Below are 14,715 nucleotides of genomic sequence, written 5' to 3'. Positions count from 1 at the left end.
GCTAAGACACTTACTATTGATAATACAACCCCACTTCAACAATACTAAACTAACCCTTTAAACTGTTTATAGGTGCAGCAGGATTATAGAAATTGGCTTCCAAGGAGCCAAATGCTTTTTATGTAGAATTTGGTGGATAACAAAGAAAGAGCCGAGAGGGGATGGATATTCGTGTGTGTTGTTGATTATTGTGTGAATCATATTTCATGACCTTTACAGTGTCCAGATCTCAACTCAACCAGGCTATGATAGCTTTAGTAGCAACATGCTGGGACAGTCTGCTCCAATGTAATAATCAGTTTATCTATTTAAAGTGTCTTGTTAATGGATCATCTGATCATGCAAAAAAAAAAAAAAAAGAATCAATATCTCATAAGATACTGTGAGTTTTGTCCATTCATTTATCACTCAGTATATTCAGCCTAAAATATGTGACATGTTTTTATTACCTCATATCACTCAGACTGCTGTCTGTTTACACGGCGACCTGAGAGATTCACACTCCCTACTTTTCCATTTGAAAGTTTATCAGTTGGGATGTATTAATAGGCGGAGGTAGAAAAGTACACACACTTTCCGGGTGGGACTGTAGGAGGGTGTAACACACACGCTAAATGTTCCTTGTGGATCAGTGGAATAAGTGATAATAACAGATTAGATTAGGACTTCTCACATCTACTCGGAAAAAGTTTATTTTTGAAAAAAAAAAAAAGGTCTAAATTTAGATGCTTCTGTGCCCATGATGATCTGTGTGATGTTACCCTTTAGTGATTCTTATTCTTTCCTTAGTCTAACAGATTATCACTTGCCTTGAGTTCTGGATAAGATGGAATTTGTCAGCTGACACTTTCACCAGTAGATGGCGATGTTTCCTCACTATTCCCTCTCGATGGAAATCATCCTCCTGCACCAGCAGCCCGCAGTGATCGAAATACATCCTCAGCAAACTGACCCTGACGCTCCACTGTCTGATCTGCACTTAAACAAAGCAGATGACAGTAGTTTGATCTTTATTTATTGATTGGTTTATAGATCAAATGTCAGTGTAGAGTCTGCGTGAGGCCGGTCTGAAGTTACAACATCAGGCCGATTCATTCCTGCAAACTACACAAGAATTTGTCACGTCTACACAAACACTACATGATTTTTTTACCCTGAGATGATTACAGCACAGTTACACAAGAGAGATATGTCCAGTAATAAATGAAAGAATACGACACATTATATGATCAACAGGAAGGCAACATTCATATTTTCAGTGCTGCATTTGGCCATGCGTGAGACATTGATGGTTTTTTTAAGGATGCTTTGCACTGAATTGAAAAACTTTCTTTCCTCCATTTGACGTCTTAAAAAAATAATATACACCAAATACTGAACAAATGTTCTGCTACTGTTATCTTAACACACTGACAGTTTGGGTGGTGAGTATGGAGGCCCAAAACGGACAAATGTAATCAAGTAAAACTAATGACTTTGTTTTAATTCAATGTATGTTGTATAAGTAACTTGGAGCGTAAAACAAATGACCACATTTTTTCTTTCTTATTTTTAACTTCAAAACTATTACAAAACGAGTTACAAAAAATACACTTTTTAATTTTTTTTTATAATAAAGAGTCAAAAAGATATCTTTTATTTTATTTAACCTATTAAAATTCATCCATTATCAATACTGCTTTTACTGTTCGGAGTTGCTGGGGGGCTGGAGCCGATCCCAACTGTCATTGGACAAGAGGCGGTGAACAATCTGGACTGGTCACCAGTCAATCACAGGGATAACTATAGAGACAAACAACCAGCCACACTCACACGCACACCTATGGTACGGGCAATTTAGAGTCACCGACAGTCTTTGGACTGTGGGAGGAAGCCAGAGCACCCAGAGAGAACCAACACATGCACATGGAGAACATGAAGACTCCATACAGAGAGACTCCTGTCTGACAGGGATTTAAACCAGCCAATCAAATTCGATTAATTCTTAGATTATTTATGGTTTAAATCTCTAAATCTGTGGCTCAGTTGGTAGAGTCGTCATCTCTCATCCCCAGCTCCTGCAGCAACATGTGCGATGGATACTTGGGCAAAACACTTAAACCTGAATGAATGCGTATGAATGTGATTAGTTACTTCTGATGGTCTCACATACATAGAAACCACTGCCATCAACGTGTGAATGTGTAGGTGTGACCTGCGGTGTAAAAGCACTTTGAGTAGACAGAAGACTAGAAAAACGCTTTACAAGCTCAAGTCCATTTACCGTTTTCCATCAACCAACTTGTAATAGCAAAAAAAATAAAAAAATTGGAAAGAAACTAAATATTTAAAGACTTCCTTTTTTTTTTGTCTTTTTTCACCACATTTAAATTGCGTAACACATTGATGCCTTTAGTTTTGTTTTGACGCAAATACTTTGAGTACATTTAGTCAGTTTTGTGCCTACATCAACAACAACCTAATTTCTACAGGAAGTTGAAGTCTTCGGGCTTTTACGAGAAACTCTTGTGAGGGTTTAAATAAAAGGGAGCAGACCTGTGACTGTGCAGCACCTTGCTCCTGTCTGTTTGAACTAAACAACGTGATGCTATACTGTGTACTGAAGAGTCAAATGAATATACTTTGGTAAATACAAATACAAGTTATCTCAGAAAAAAATGATTGCGATGGACAAAGACAACAGAAGCGGTGATGAGCTATTTGGCGACATTTTCAAGATTCTTGAAAAATGCTTTGGAGTCTTTGACGAAAAAGAGTCTGCACATTAAAAGTAGCACCATTTTGAAAGTTCCAGTCCATTCTCTTTGGCGTTACATGGTGCTCGATGTGATAAAGACGTAAATCCTGGTGAGGAACGAGGTGAACGAGCCTTGCCTCAGCAGCTTCATCTCCACGTCGATCAGGAAGTCTTTGGGCTTGCGGACTTGTCTCTGCAGGTAGACGGCGCCTGTGAAGCTGTTCAGCTTCCTGGTGCTGAAGTAGCTCTCCTCGTTGCCCTTGATGATGCTGATGGTGATGCGGTCGCCGGAGTAGGCGGGGGATGGTCCGATTCGGAAGATCTGGGCGGGGATGATGATGTTTGTCTGGAAGCTGAGCTGGTAGTACGTGATGCGGACCGGGGAGTTCTGACAGTCCAGGGAGTTAGCGGGACAACTGGTCCGCTCACAGCGACTGAGGACGAGTCAGACAGAAAAGGAGGACAGATTAGAAAGATAACATTTGTGTATAGAGTTTGTTAGCATGTTGGCTGTGAGTCCTGCTTCTAGCTGTTTTTGTTTACAGAAACACAGCACAGCTAGACGAACCAAGACACCAACAGGGGTCAGTTTGCAGTCAGGGAATTCAGAAGCAATATAGTTTTATAGCTAAGTTTATCTCCTTGTATCCTGGGGGAACCATGGCAACACCCTAGACTCCAGGTACTAGAGATGGGCATTACCCTGATGCCTGACAGCTCTCTCACTACTCTCCCGTTAAGGTAACTTCCTGTCGTCAAAATCCTCCATGCTTCATCCACGAAGCACCAGTAAAATTCAGACGTCTCTCAACCACAAGGTCAGGGGTTCGATCTCCAGGTCCAGCAGCTACATGTCAGATGTGTCTTTGGGCAAGTTGCTCCCACTTCTTTGTCAGGTCAGTAAAATACTGATTGTGACTGTACGTAGCAACCTCAGGAATCTGGCATCAGTGTGTGAATGTGTAGGTGTGACCTGCAGTGTAAAACGACTTTGAGTAGTCAGAAGGCTAGGAGGCGCTCTAGCTAAACTCAAGTCCTTTTACATACTCAGACACACTGTAAAACGGTGGGGTGTGCCACTAAAAAAAGCTTTAAATAAACAGTGTTTTGAAGTATTCCTTAGCCTTTTGAACAGTTAATCTGTTTTCAAAGACTCCTGTTTGTAGTGTAGTCCCCTACGCTTCACTAATTGATCGATGGCAAGGAATAATTTACACAGTTCATTAAATTTCTGTTTTATTTCACTCCTAATAGCCACACACACCACTCTCTCTCTTTCTGTGTGGATCAGAATCACTTCAGCCAACGTTACCTAACACTGGGTTCTTTGTAAATGTATGTTCTACTTTTTCTTCCTTATTGAATTGTACTTTAACTTACTTTACTGGTTATCCATCTCACATCAGATTTGTGGAGTAAAGTTTGATGTATTGCTCCATAAACCTCGCACGGCTCTTGCCAAAACAAGTGTGTTTTGGTACCTGCTCCATGACTCACACAGGGTGGCACTTAAGGCAGACCAGGGAGGACACTTTTAATCTCAGCCTTGGTCTGTGGCCGCCAAGTCTTGTCTTGAGTGAAGGATGCCTCTCCATAACAAGCCAGTCCATGTCACACTTAAGTTAACAAGGTGTCTCTTGATAACACTGATAACATGTCTCCCCTGGGCTGTGTGAACAGTGTGTGTGTGTGTGTGTGTGTGTGTGCTGTTTCTGTTCACTGGAGCGCAGAAAGCTGCAGAGGAAACCCAGGAAGCACCAGCTGATCGAAGCCATCTGACTTCATTCTAGGGCTCTACAGGATTCCTGTTCAATTACTAGCGAGCATCTACAGCAGGATCAGAGCTAACAAGGTTCCCTCTGTGCGGCACGCTTCACTGCGTGGACATGGATGTCCAGTCTGGCCATTAAAAGAGTATAAGCAGAGGGGGAAAGCCTTCTGAGAAATCCCACTGTTATAAATCAATGTTCTAGGGGTGTAGGATCTCAAATATTAAACACTGAGGTGAAGACAGAACTTTAGCAGAGCAGAAAACTTTAGAGGTCCCACCTATAGACACAACTTCAACACTGGAGAAAAACTTTTTTTTTTTTAATGAAACATGACTCACGTGTCAGAAACCTTCTTGTAGTTGGGAGGGCAGTTGAAGGAGAGACATCTGAAGCCTCCCTGCAGGTTATAGCAGGTCTGTGTGAGGGAACAGTTGTGGGTGCCAGCTGTGCATTCGTCAATATCTGTAAAAAAAAAAATAATTAAAAAAAAAAAAACATGAAACAAAAATGGATGCCCAAGGTGAAAAATTGGGCCATGTAATTTTAAACAAATTAGAAAAGTATCTGCTTTAGGTTAAAGATGGTTGTATAATTTGAATGTTATAGGGCTGGGCGATATGGACCCTACTCATTTATCTTCAGGGAGATATTTTGACACAGTTACACTAAAGTCTCGCTATTTAAAGTTCTTCTTACGGGCTGTTTCAAAATCATTCTGTCATGACCATAAACTGTAAATATTAATGGATGAAGCCTGAGTGACCTAAGCCATCTGTTACATCATTAAATGGGCGTGTCTGTAAAAAAAAACAACAACTGGATGTTCAAAAAGGCCTCACCTCTGCAGGTGTGTCCATTGGTGGACATGGAGTATCCATGAGGAGGACAGGCACACTTATAGCTGCCGGCTACATTCACACACTGGAAGGCACAGAGGTTCCCAATGCTCTGGGAGCACTCATCAATGTCTGATAAAAGAAAAACCATTATACATCATTCGTCAGATAAGGGACCTGTGTGGACGTGAAGGCAGGCTCAGGTTAAGCTGTGTGTGTGTGTGTGTGTGTGTGTGTGTGTGTGTGTGTGTGTGTGTGTGTGTGTGTGTGTGTGTGTGTGTGTGTGTTCTGAACACCTGAATGACTGTTTTTTTTTTCTTTTTGGGGGCCCTTCGCAACAGAGAGTTATTTTTTGGCTGGATCACCCGAGAATATTTTTGCTTTTAATCTGGTTTCAGTATTTACAGATATATTACAACATATTTGAATCAATGAAACTAAAAAGTCCTTCACACATTTGGTCTAGTGAAAAGTCATAATTTCAATCTCTCTTTCCTCCTGGGGCTTCAATATTTTCTTTTTACATCTGCAGACTTTTAAGCTATCACTACCATAAACATGAGTTCTTGTGTACAAATTCTGCACATTTGTTGTAGATACCTGGATAAATGGTAAATCGACTTGCGCTTGTATAGCCCTTTTCTTGTCTTCTGACTATACTCGAAATGCTTTTACACCGCAGGTCACACCTACACATTCACACACTGATGACAGAGACTGCTATGTAAAGTGACCATCAGAAGTAACTAATGCCATTCATACACATTCACAAGCCGACAATGAAGCAGAGGGAACAACTTGGGCTTAAGTGTTTTGCCCAAGGGCACATCATGTGGCTGCAGGAGCTGGGGATCGAACCCCCGAATTTCCGGTTAAGAGACGACCGAGTCTGCCAACTGAGCCACAGCCACCAATAACTGTGCATGAGAACATATGTAGTGCCGTTTTTATACTTCATGCAAAACCTTGTACTGATTTAGTTGATATATAGACATTTTCCTGAAGTATCAAAAAAGCTAAAAGTACAAGGACTGCTGAAATCTTATTGTAAGTCCCTTTATGTAGCCTTTGTATGTGATTGAAGCATCTTTTTAAATGACATACTCGACTGGAAGTAAAGGAGGTTTGGTCTTAGTTTAGGTATGTGAGTGGTTATTTTTAGACACCACCACTAGGGAGCGCCAAAGTCTTAAACATTGACATTTACATATGGAGGCTTTCAAGAGACACTTTATTTTTTACTTTTACTGGCACACTAAAGTACAAAAAAAACTTTGATCAGATTAACCCATGAGGTCAATTGCATACAGTATCATGCAAAAATACTCTTCCACATATTCTACCTTTACAGATATTATTATGAGCAGTTTAACCAACTGTCTGTTTTCAACACAGGATTGTTATGGAGTTATTTTCTAGAACATTCCTGTTTAAAAAAAAACTCCCTTTTGCACTATTTAAGACGAGAGAAAATATGAAGTCAGGCTGTGCAATATGTCGCATTGAAGGCAGCGAGCAGCGTTGAACTGCTAGTCTAACAATGAGGATTTTAAATATGTAAAAGAAATCCTTGACTTGACTGCTTTAGGTTAAAATATGTCTGCTACTCTACATCTCTCCACCATTTCAGATAAGAGAGAGAAACATGTTATAAATGTATAGCAGTAGAGTTCGATCTCATTTTAACTACTCCCTCGGCAGTAGTAGTTCACACCACATTCAGACCCTGATGGCAGAGGCTGCTATGTAAAGTGTCAATCACATTCACATGCAGAACCACTTTGGGGTTCAGAGTCTTGCCCAAGGACACTTCGACATGTGTCTGCAGGAACTGGGGATCCAACCCTCGACCCTCCTGTTGAGAGACGAGCGACTCTACCACACAGCCACCCAATAAAACACTTAGTCGATAAAAACATTTTTGACTGTGTCAATTAAATATTTTATTATCATTTTTACTTTGTGAGGCAGAGTTTATGGATGAACTGTTTCACTGAATTTAAATCGATTTAAAGGGTGCACTTGACACACATATAATTGCCCTATAAAATATTTCCCTATAAAGTTGAAGCAATAAATGGAACCTTTAAACATGAAGCAGCCTCAAATATGTACACATATTTATTTGAGTTAGTGTTTCTTCCTCACTTGGTGATCACAAGGATGAAATCTATATCGAGCTATATGAAAGTCTGGTTTTACATTTGTTTTGGTTCCCTCTTATTCCACAGATAACACTCTAGTAACTTTGTGAAAAACATACCTTCACAGGTGCGTCCATCCTCTTTCAGGTAGTAACCTTGGCGACAGTAGCACTGGTACGAGCCGTAGATGTTGGCACACTCCTGGCTGCAGGGGTTCTTCTCACATTCATTAACATCTAAGTACAAAGAAGAAGGACACATGATAAGAATTGTTCCAGTTTAGGGCGAAGATGGCCGAGTGGTTACGTCGCCTGTCCCTTGTATGGAGGCTATAGTGCTCATTGCAGCAGCTGAGGGTTAGAATCCGACTTTGGACCTTTGCTGCATCTCATCCCCCACTCTCTCCGTGCGTAACATTTCCTGTCTCTCTTCAGCTGTTCTAACCAAAGAAGGCGGAAGGGCAATAATAACTTTAAAAAAGGAATTGTTCCTGCTTTCCATTTTCTTAAAAGGATAAAAAAAGGCCTCTGCTATTTCCTCATTGTACACAAATCCAGTGAAAAGCACCAATTTAAAATGAGCAACTTTTTAAGTCACTGCTTTCTCAAACCAAGCCATTTGGTTTCTACACTTGTAAATATATAAAAAATGTAACAATTAAAAAGATTCATTGTCCAAATTATTTTATAAAAACAGCTGGCTACTGTAGGTTTTGGCAAAAATGTTGGTGAATTAAAACACATGTGCTTCCCTTTAGTGAGTGTTAGGAGTGAGCATGAGTGTGTGAAATAAAGTCAAAATAAAGTAAGAGATATTTGGAATGGATGTTGGCCTTGTTAGTCTGTATTTTCCTGATCTTTTTCTACATTCACAAAGTTATTAGAAAATACCCAAAGTGACCATCTGAACTCAACTAAAAGCACAAACAAAAAACCCCACTGCAGAATCACGACTTCAGCTTTGACTCACGACGACTGATTTCTTATCATGCTCTGTGTTATCGAGCTGTTTCTCCAAGAACGATATGCTACCAATGTCTGAAGCAAATTAGTCTGAAAAAGCAGTTAAAAAAGATCTCATTAAGTTGCTCAGACAAGCGTGATACATGACACCCTTGATGAATGAAAAATGGTTGCACCCGGATAGAGAAAAAGACACCCTCACATTTTCGACAGAGCTTCCTCAATTATGGCTGCGACAAACTGAACACAATGTAAATCACGCTCCTGTTCTGCTCTGCTCCTTGATGCACAACTGTGACGACAACACACCGAAGACTGACGGCGACTAAAACCTGTAACCCACTCCATATGCATGTGAGACACATCTGCATCCCGGAGATGGAGGCTGAAGACTTGGATGTTTAATGTTGTCCCTAGAGGCTTACCTTTAGGTCTTCAAGTAAAATAAGTCTAACTGAACGATGTGTTTGAGGAAGAGTCAGGCTTACCTTCACAGTTCTTGCCATCAAATGCCAGGGAGAAGCCGGCTGTGCATGAGCAGTGGTAGGAGCCCGGGGTGTTTTCACAGGTCTGGGCACACAGCCTGCCAGGATAGCGCCAGCACTCATTTACATCTGTCAGTGCAGAGGAAAGAGCCATTAGACCGCAAGAAGGTACCTCTGGGCCTCTGAGGGCTTAATGCCAGTTCTCATCAGGACACACACCCGTTGATTTGGACAGCGACTTCTGAACAGTGTAGGCTAATTATTCTTATCTAGCTAATTTGAAAAACGGGATTTACACTGGGAGCGAGTGGTAGAGAGCATGCTGACACAGACTCTGTAACCTTTGCTTATACAGGTAGTGGGAGATGAACCGTGAAAGGCTGCACATGTTAGGACAGACGTTCTCAAATGTTTTTCTGTTATTATCCCCATGTGATTCTTTTTTTTTTTTTTTTAATCAATTGTTGTGGACATCCAACAAAAAGATTTTCTGTATAATGTCTGAATATTGGGACCAACCATTTAACCTCCTGCTCGTTCTCCTAGAATTTTAAACGTAGACATGATACTAGGTGAATGCAACTATAAAGATACCTGTTTTGATACCATGGCAACACAAATAGAGGCCTGCGCTCCCAGTATTGGGTTGTTCCTTGCCTCAAAGTCCCCAATAAATGTAGGCAAAACCCTGCACACTGTCCAAATTGCACAAATACATTTGGCAACGTTTCAATTGGTAGTTGATTTTAAAATATGACTAATACTATTCATCATTTAATAATGGAGATTGCATCATTTTAAAATGTGCGGTATCTTAAAGAGTGTCAAAGTATTAGCAACATTTGTCAATCTTTCCTCATGCAGTGATATCATATCCTGTCACCTCTCTGTTACTGTAATGACGTTTTCATTAATAAACGGGCTCATGATACTAAAGTCAGTCTTTGTTAAGTACAAATATCTGCCACAAAAAGAAAGAGATAAAACCAGCATGTTTCAGAACAGTCCGTCTAAATGAATCTGCCCCTCTTATGTCAGTGTCCACTTCCTTTAATACATGCAGACATTTATTTTAAACTGCCATGTGCATGATGAGTTGTACAATTTTTAAGGTATATGTATTTGGACTTTAGACAGGACAGTGGACAGTCAGACATTCAGGAAAGAGAGAGTGGGGAGACTGCAGGAAACGAGCTGCAGGTCTGACCTGAACCCGGGACTACAGCCTCTGTACATGTGGCCTGTGCACCAACCACTATACAATTTTAACATTTAAACATTTTGAAGTAGCCTACAGATAAAGAAAACATCCCTCTTGACTATGGAAGTCTGCCTTGTGTTTCTTTCAGCTGATTAGTTTACCCACTCTGAATCTTTTTTGATTGGATTTCTTTCCTTTTTGGCTTAAGCAGAGCATCTTTGATTTTTTTTTTCCACCTTCGGAGTTGGCCTGGTCTTCAAAAAGTATTTGGACATTAAACCTTAAAATCTGCTCGTCATCATCATCATCCCGCAGACCTGACACAGCGAAACGTACCATTGCAGGCCTTGCGGAGTGCGTCATACTGGTAGCCCGTCTGACAGTCACAGCGGTAGCTGCCAGGCAGGTTGTGACAGATCTGGCCCACTCCACAGCGGTGCGTCCCCATCTGACACTCATCAATGTCTAGACCGGCAGAGAGAAAGATAAAGCACCTCAGCACTGACCCAGTCTACACACCTGCCTGAGTGTGGCTGAAATACAGCCAAACACCTCACTCACAAACACCCACAGCACAAAATCATACAGGGAGAAATTCATACACACTTTCATACACTTATAGAAAACACTACATGAAATTGTTTCCTGAAAAAAGTGGAAGACTACTAACCAAACTGCATGATATACCAACTAGTGATGACATTAGTTTGCAATTACATGAATTGTAGAAATTCGATAAAATCACAGATTTGGTTCTTTAAAGCTCCTGTGAGGACCTTCTGGTTTGTGTGGACAAAACAAGAATTTCATCCCGCTATGTTTCATCAGTCAAACATATCACTCACTGTGAATCTCCGCCACGCAATCTGTAACCAAAGTCTGTTTCTGCAGCGTGCCGTAACTCACTTTGTCCGACACGTCCCCCCTGGCAGCAGTTAGACGCATTAAAATGACTCAATAAAAACCATCAAGCTAGTCCCTGATGTTCCTGTTTGCCTTTGTAGCTCATAAAGAGGCACTTGTATTAATTTCAGACTGTTTTCATATCCAGCTATTCCACGTTTGTCTGATCTTTATCAGTGTTGAATGAATATCTCCGACTTTACAACCACCACTCCAGAATAAAAAGAAACTGGGCAATGTCATTTTAGGCTTTAGGAAATTTGGGGTTGGGTTCTTTTTAGAGTAATATTTGTCATTAAATAGATTAAACTGTGGGCTGATCAATCAAAGTGAGACAATGAGTCTACACTTTCAGACTTCAAATGTGCATTTTAATCCTTAAAAAGAAAGTCTTCTCTCACTGTTACGTTCAATATGGGACATTTTACTTCTTAGTGTCCTTCACATGTTGTATGCTGATTGCTGGCTGTATGTGTGTACTGATGACTGCAAAACAAATTGCCCACTCACAGGGATAATAAGAACAGCCTTGAACCTTGAATATTTCAAATCATTTTCAAATTTGGATTGAGATTGCATCTCTTCTCATTCAGACCAAAGCAAAAGTCAATCACAGAGCTCCATAGGTCATGTTATTCAGAATATTCAGATAAAGTGGCATAATGGAAAAAAAACAAGGTCGCAATTTCTCATTCATACACATCATTTTGCAGGGTTTTCGTTCTAACTGACCAGAGAGGCTCATTATTTTGTTTTCTTAAGGCTTTTTGTGAAAACCGAATGGAACATTTGTGTGCTTGCCAAAATCAACATCAATACTTTCATACACATCTTCCCATGCCCGCCTGCTCTGTCCATGCTTTCTGCTAAAGACGTCAATCTCACCAACACACTTGGCTCCATCTGGGCTGGCGTGGTAGCCGGGGCTGCACGTTACGGTCTTCTGCTGGCAGGTGTAGGAGCCCACTGTGTTGATGCAGTGAGAGCCGGCTCTGCACGGCTCACTCAGGCTGCTGCACTCATTTATGTCTGCATAAACACAGAGAGAGAGAGAGAGAGAGAGAGAGAGAGAGAGAGAGAGAGAGAGAGAGAGAGAGAGAGAGAGAGAGAGAGAGAGAGAGAGAGAGAGAGAGAGAGAGAGAGAGAGAGAGAGAGAGAGAGAGAGAGAGAAAATGAAGCCTCAAGACAGCTGAGGAAATGACAGCTCCACAGGGGAGTGATTGTGAGGAGGTTTAATCCTGAATGACAGGCCGACCTATGACTGGAACAATAAGGCAGTAGTGTTTTCTACTTGTTGACTCGTTGGTTTTCATGCTTACTATATAGTGGGGAGCAGTGATGTCGAAGCAAAATCTAAATGAATACGTAACAGATATGCATGCATTCAAGGAGGATGTAAGTGGTGGAGAAAAATCTGAGATATGGGAGAGGATTTTGACTGTAAAAGTTAGTGAATGATGATTTAAAAAAAAAAAAGCCATGATAAATGTTATTTGTGGTATTTTGTTACTTTTTTAGCCTCACTATGTGAACTGATACGAATCCAGCCTGTGTCTCCTTTCCCGCATGTCATTCCCCACTCTCTCTCCCTGATTTCCGACTCTATCCAATGTCTCCAATCTCTCCATTAAAGACACAAAAAGCCCAAAAATAAATCTTAAAAAAAAAAAAAAAAGGGACAGAAGACTTCCAAAAAACACAAGTAAGTGTTCAAAGATAGCTAAAAGAAGCCTTCCATCCTCAGTGATGAATCTGTAATGTGCTGTTTCAAACTGAGTCTGAGCTTCATGATAGTGTTTATATCAGGAGCACCCAGGGGGAGAACTTTACGGCTGCACCATTATATCAAACCTCGCGAAGGCGATAATGTTTCAGATGTTATTTGTTTCCTCTCAGCAAAGGAAGGGAGTGTCAAAACTAAAAGATGGAGTTCAGTCAGATAACTCACGTTTGTATCGTTTGAAATATTTATTGCATTTATTGTTTGTCTTTGGCGTCTAGACTCCGACCTCATCACTCCTCAGTTTTAATTTACATGCAGAAATTTTGAGGAGTGCTGGGATGATATGTTAACCCCCTCCCAGTCAGAGCCTACAGGTTGGATGCTGGGCTGGAGGGAGGTGGGAGCTGAGCAAGAGAGTGCAGTACTGGTGCAGGTCAGAGCAGATGGAGAGACCAGAAACTTGCAGCTTAGACAGATAATTGGAAGGAGGTGTTTGTCAAAGTGTGAAATCAGTGCAGCTCAAGTTGACTGCCTGAACTATCTCACAGGCGTCGCCTCATTTTTAAATCGGAGACTGCTTTTTGGCTGGGTCTTAAAACCTCAACACTCTGTTTTACCAGCGAACACATGGAGAGAGCTTTCTCTACTAAGCCCGGCAAAGGTCCCAGGTCCTTCAGCGCTACCCTTTTGAGGACTGTTTCTAAGCTAAGCTAAGATAGCCGTCTCTTGGCTGAATGAATCAATTAATCAACTTTATTCACACAGCACCTTTCATACAATAATAATGACACACAAAGTACAGAGGGTATAATGATCAAATGTAAACACTGAAGACGGGGAAATGAGACAATCATTTTTAATAACAGTTAGTGCAAAACCAGAATTTACCCTCAGGGATTAAAAAAAGATCCCTGTCCTGAGGGAAACTTCAGATGTTCGTGTTGGTAGTTGACTCTTTAATGCTTAGATCAGAAATGTTAGCTTTAACAAAAACTGAGTTACAATCAATATATCATTATATTGAAGTATATTAAAAGAGAGAATATGAAAAGGTCCTAAAACTACATCAAAATTGGCCTGAATCTGCAGTTTCCTTGGCTTTACAAAGCTTTACATTGAGCTTTAGCTCGTTGGGGTTGAGATTTTAAGATTTCACCAGCAGAGCTAGTAGTACTGGAGCTGTGTTCTGAAGACTCACACTGACTTTGTCTTACCGATGCAGTTGCTGTGAGAGTCCTGCGTGAAGCCGGTCATGCACTTCTGCTTGGGATTACACAGGAAAGAGCCCATGGTGTTCTTGCACACAAAGCCCATTCCACAGTCGTGGGTGCGCAGCACACATTCATCGATGTCTAGAGAGAGGGGAGAGAAAAAGATAAAACATCGATTCAGTGAGTCAGAGTGAAAACCAAAACAATCCACGGAATCATCGAAGAGTTTAAAATCTGCTGTCGACTGTCTCAGCCTCAGCCTGTGCTGTCAATTTGTAAACAGTACAGTAGGTGGCACTGTGGATCAAGCACAGAATAGAACATGTGCACCTTCCTGGAAATGTTTCACTCTTGACAATGTTTAACTTGAGGACAAATCCCCCGTCCTATAAAAAACATCATTTGTTCCAACTTTGCAATTAACAGAAGTTGAGCAGAACTTCTTAAATGGCACGTTTTTGGATCTCCAAGCAGTAGAATTCAAATGAAAACATTTGTCCTTTCCACCGCACAGCCACACAATATTGACTGCTTGGAGGAATCGTCCTGTGGCAAAAAAAATCACAAGGTCTCCATTTGGGTTTTTTCTCTAACAGTCATCATCACAGAGATACATTTCCAGCACTGCAGCAGCCGTCCGTCTTCCCCTCCTGAGCAGCTAATTAGTTTTTCCCCTGTTGGATGGTCGACTAAATATTACCTTCATTATCTCGCTACATTGATTAGTCCTGCCTGGTGCCA

The 14,715-nt window shown here is 40.9% G+C and overlaps 1 protein-coding gene across 1 annotated transcript in view; it reads right to left on the bottom strand.

Moving 5' to 3' along the window:
- Positions 1–993: 993 nt before the first annotated feature.
- The window catches only part of fbln2 (fibulin 2), a 73,053-nt gene continuing 59,331 nt past the window's right edge, over positions 994–14,715 (bottom strand). Inside the window, exons 10-17 of the mRNA XM_061041439.1 lie at positions 13,978–14,115; positions 11,926–12,069; positions 10,474–10,602; positions 8,940–9,065; positions 7,609–7,725; positions 5,349–5,477; positions 4,848–4,971; positions 994–3,171 (exon numbers count right to left, since the gene is read on the bottom strand). Coding sequence (XP_060897422.1) covers positions 2,811–3,171; positions 4,848–4,971; positions 5,349–5,477; positions 7,609–7,725; positions 8,940–9,065; positions 10,474–10,602; positions 11,926–12,069; positions 13,978–14,115 — 1,268 coding nt within the window. The 3' untranslated portion in view covers positions 994–2,810. The remainder of the gene's footprint in view (positions 3,172–4,847; positions 4,972–5,348; positions 5,478–7,608; positions 7,726–8,939; positions 9,066–10,473; positions 10,603–11,925; positions 12,070–13,977; positions 14,116–14,715) is intronic.

Source organism: Labrus mixtus, chromosome 7 (assembly GCF_963584025.1).
Source record: "Labrus mixtus chromosome 7, fLabMix1.1, whole genome shotgun sequence".
In the NCBI taxonomy this organism is placed as follows: Eukaryota; Metazoa; Chordata; class Actinopteri; order Labriformes; family Labridae; genus Labrus; species Labrus mixtus.
Note: the sequence above shows the minus strand (reverse complement) of the source record. Positions and strands in the feature narration are given on the sequence as shown.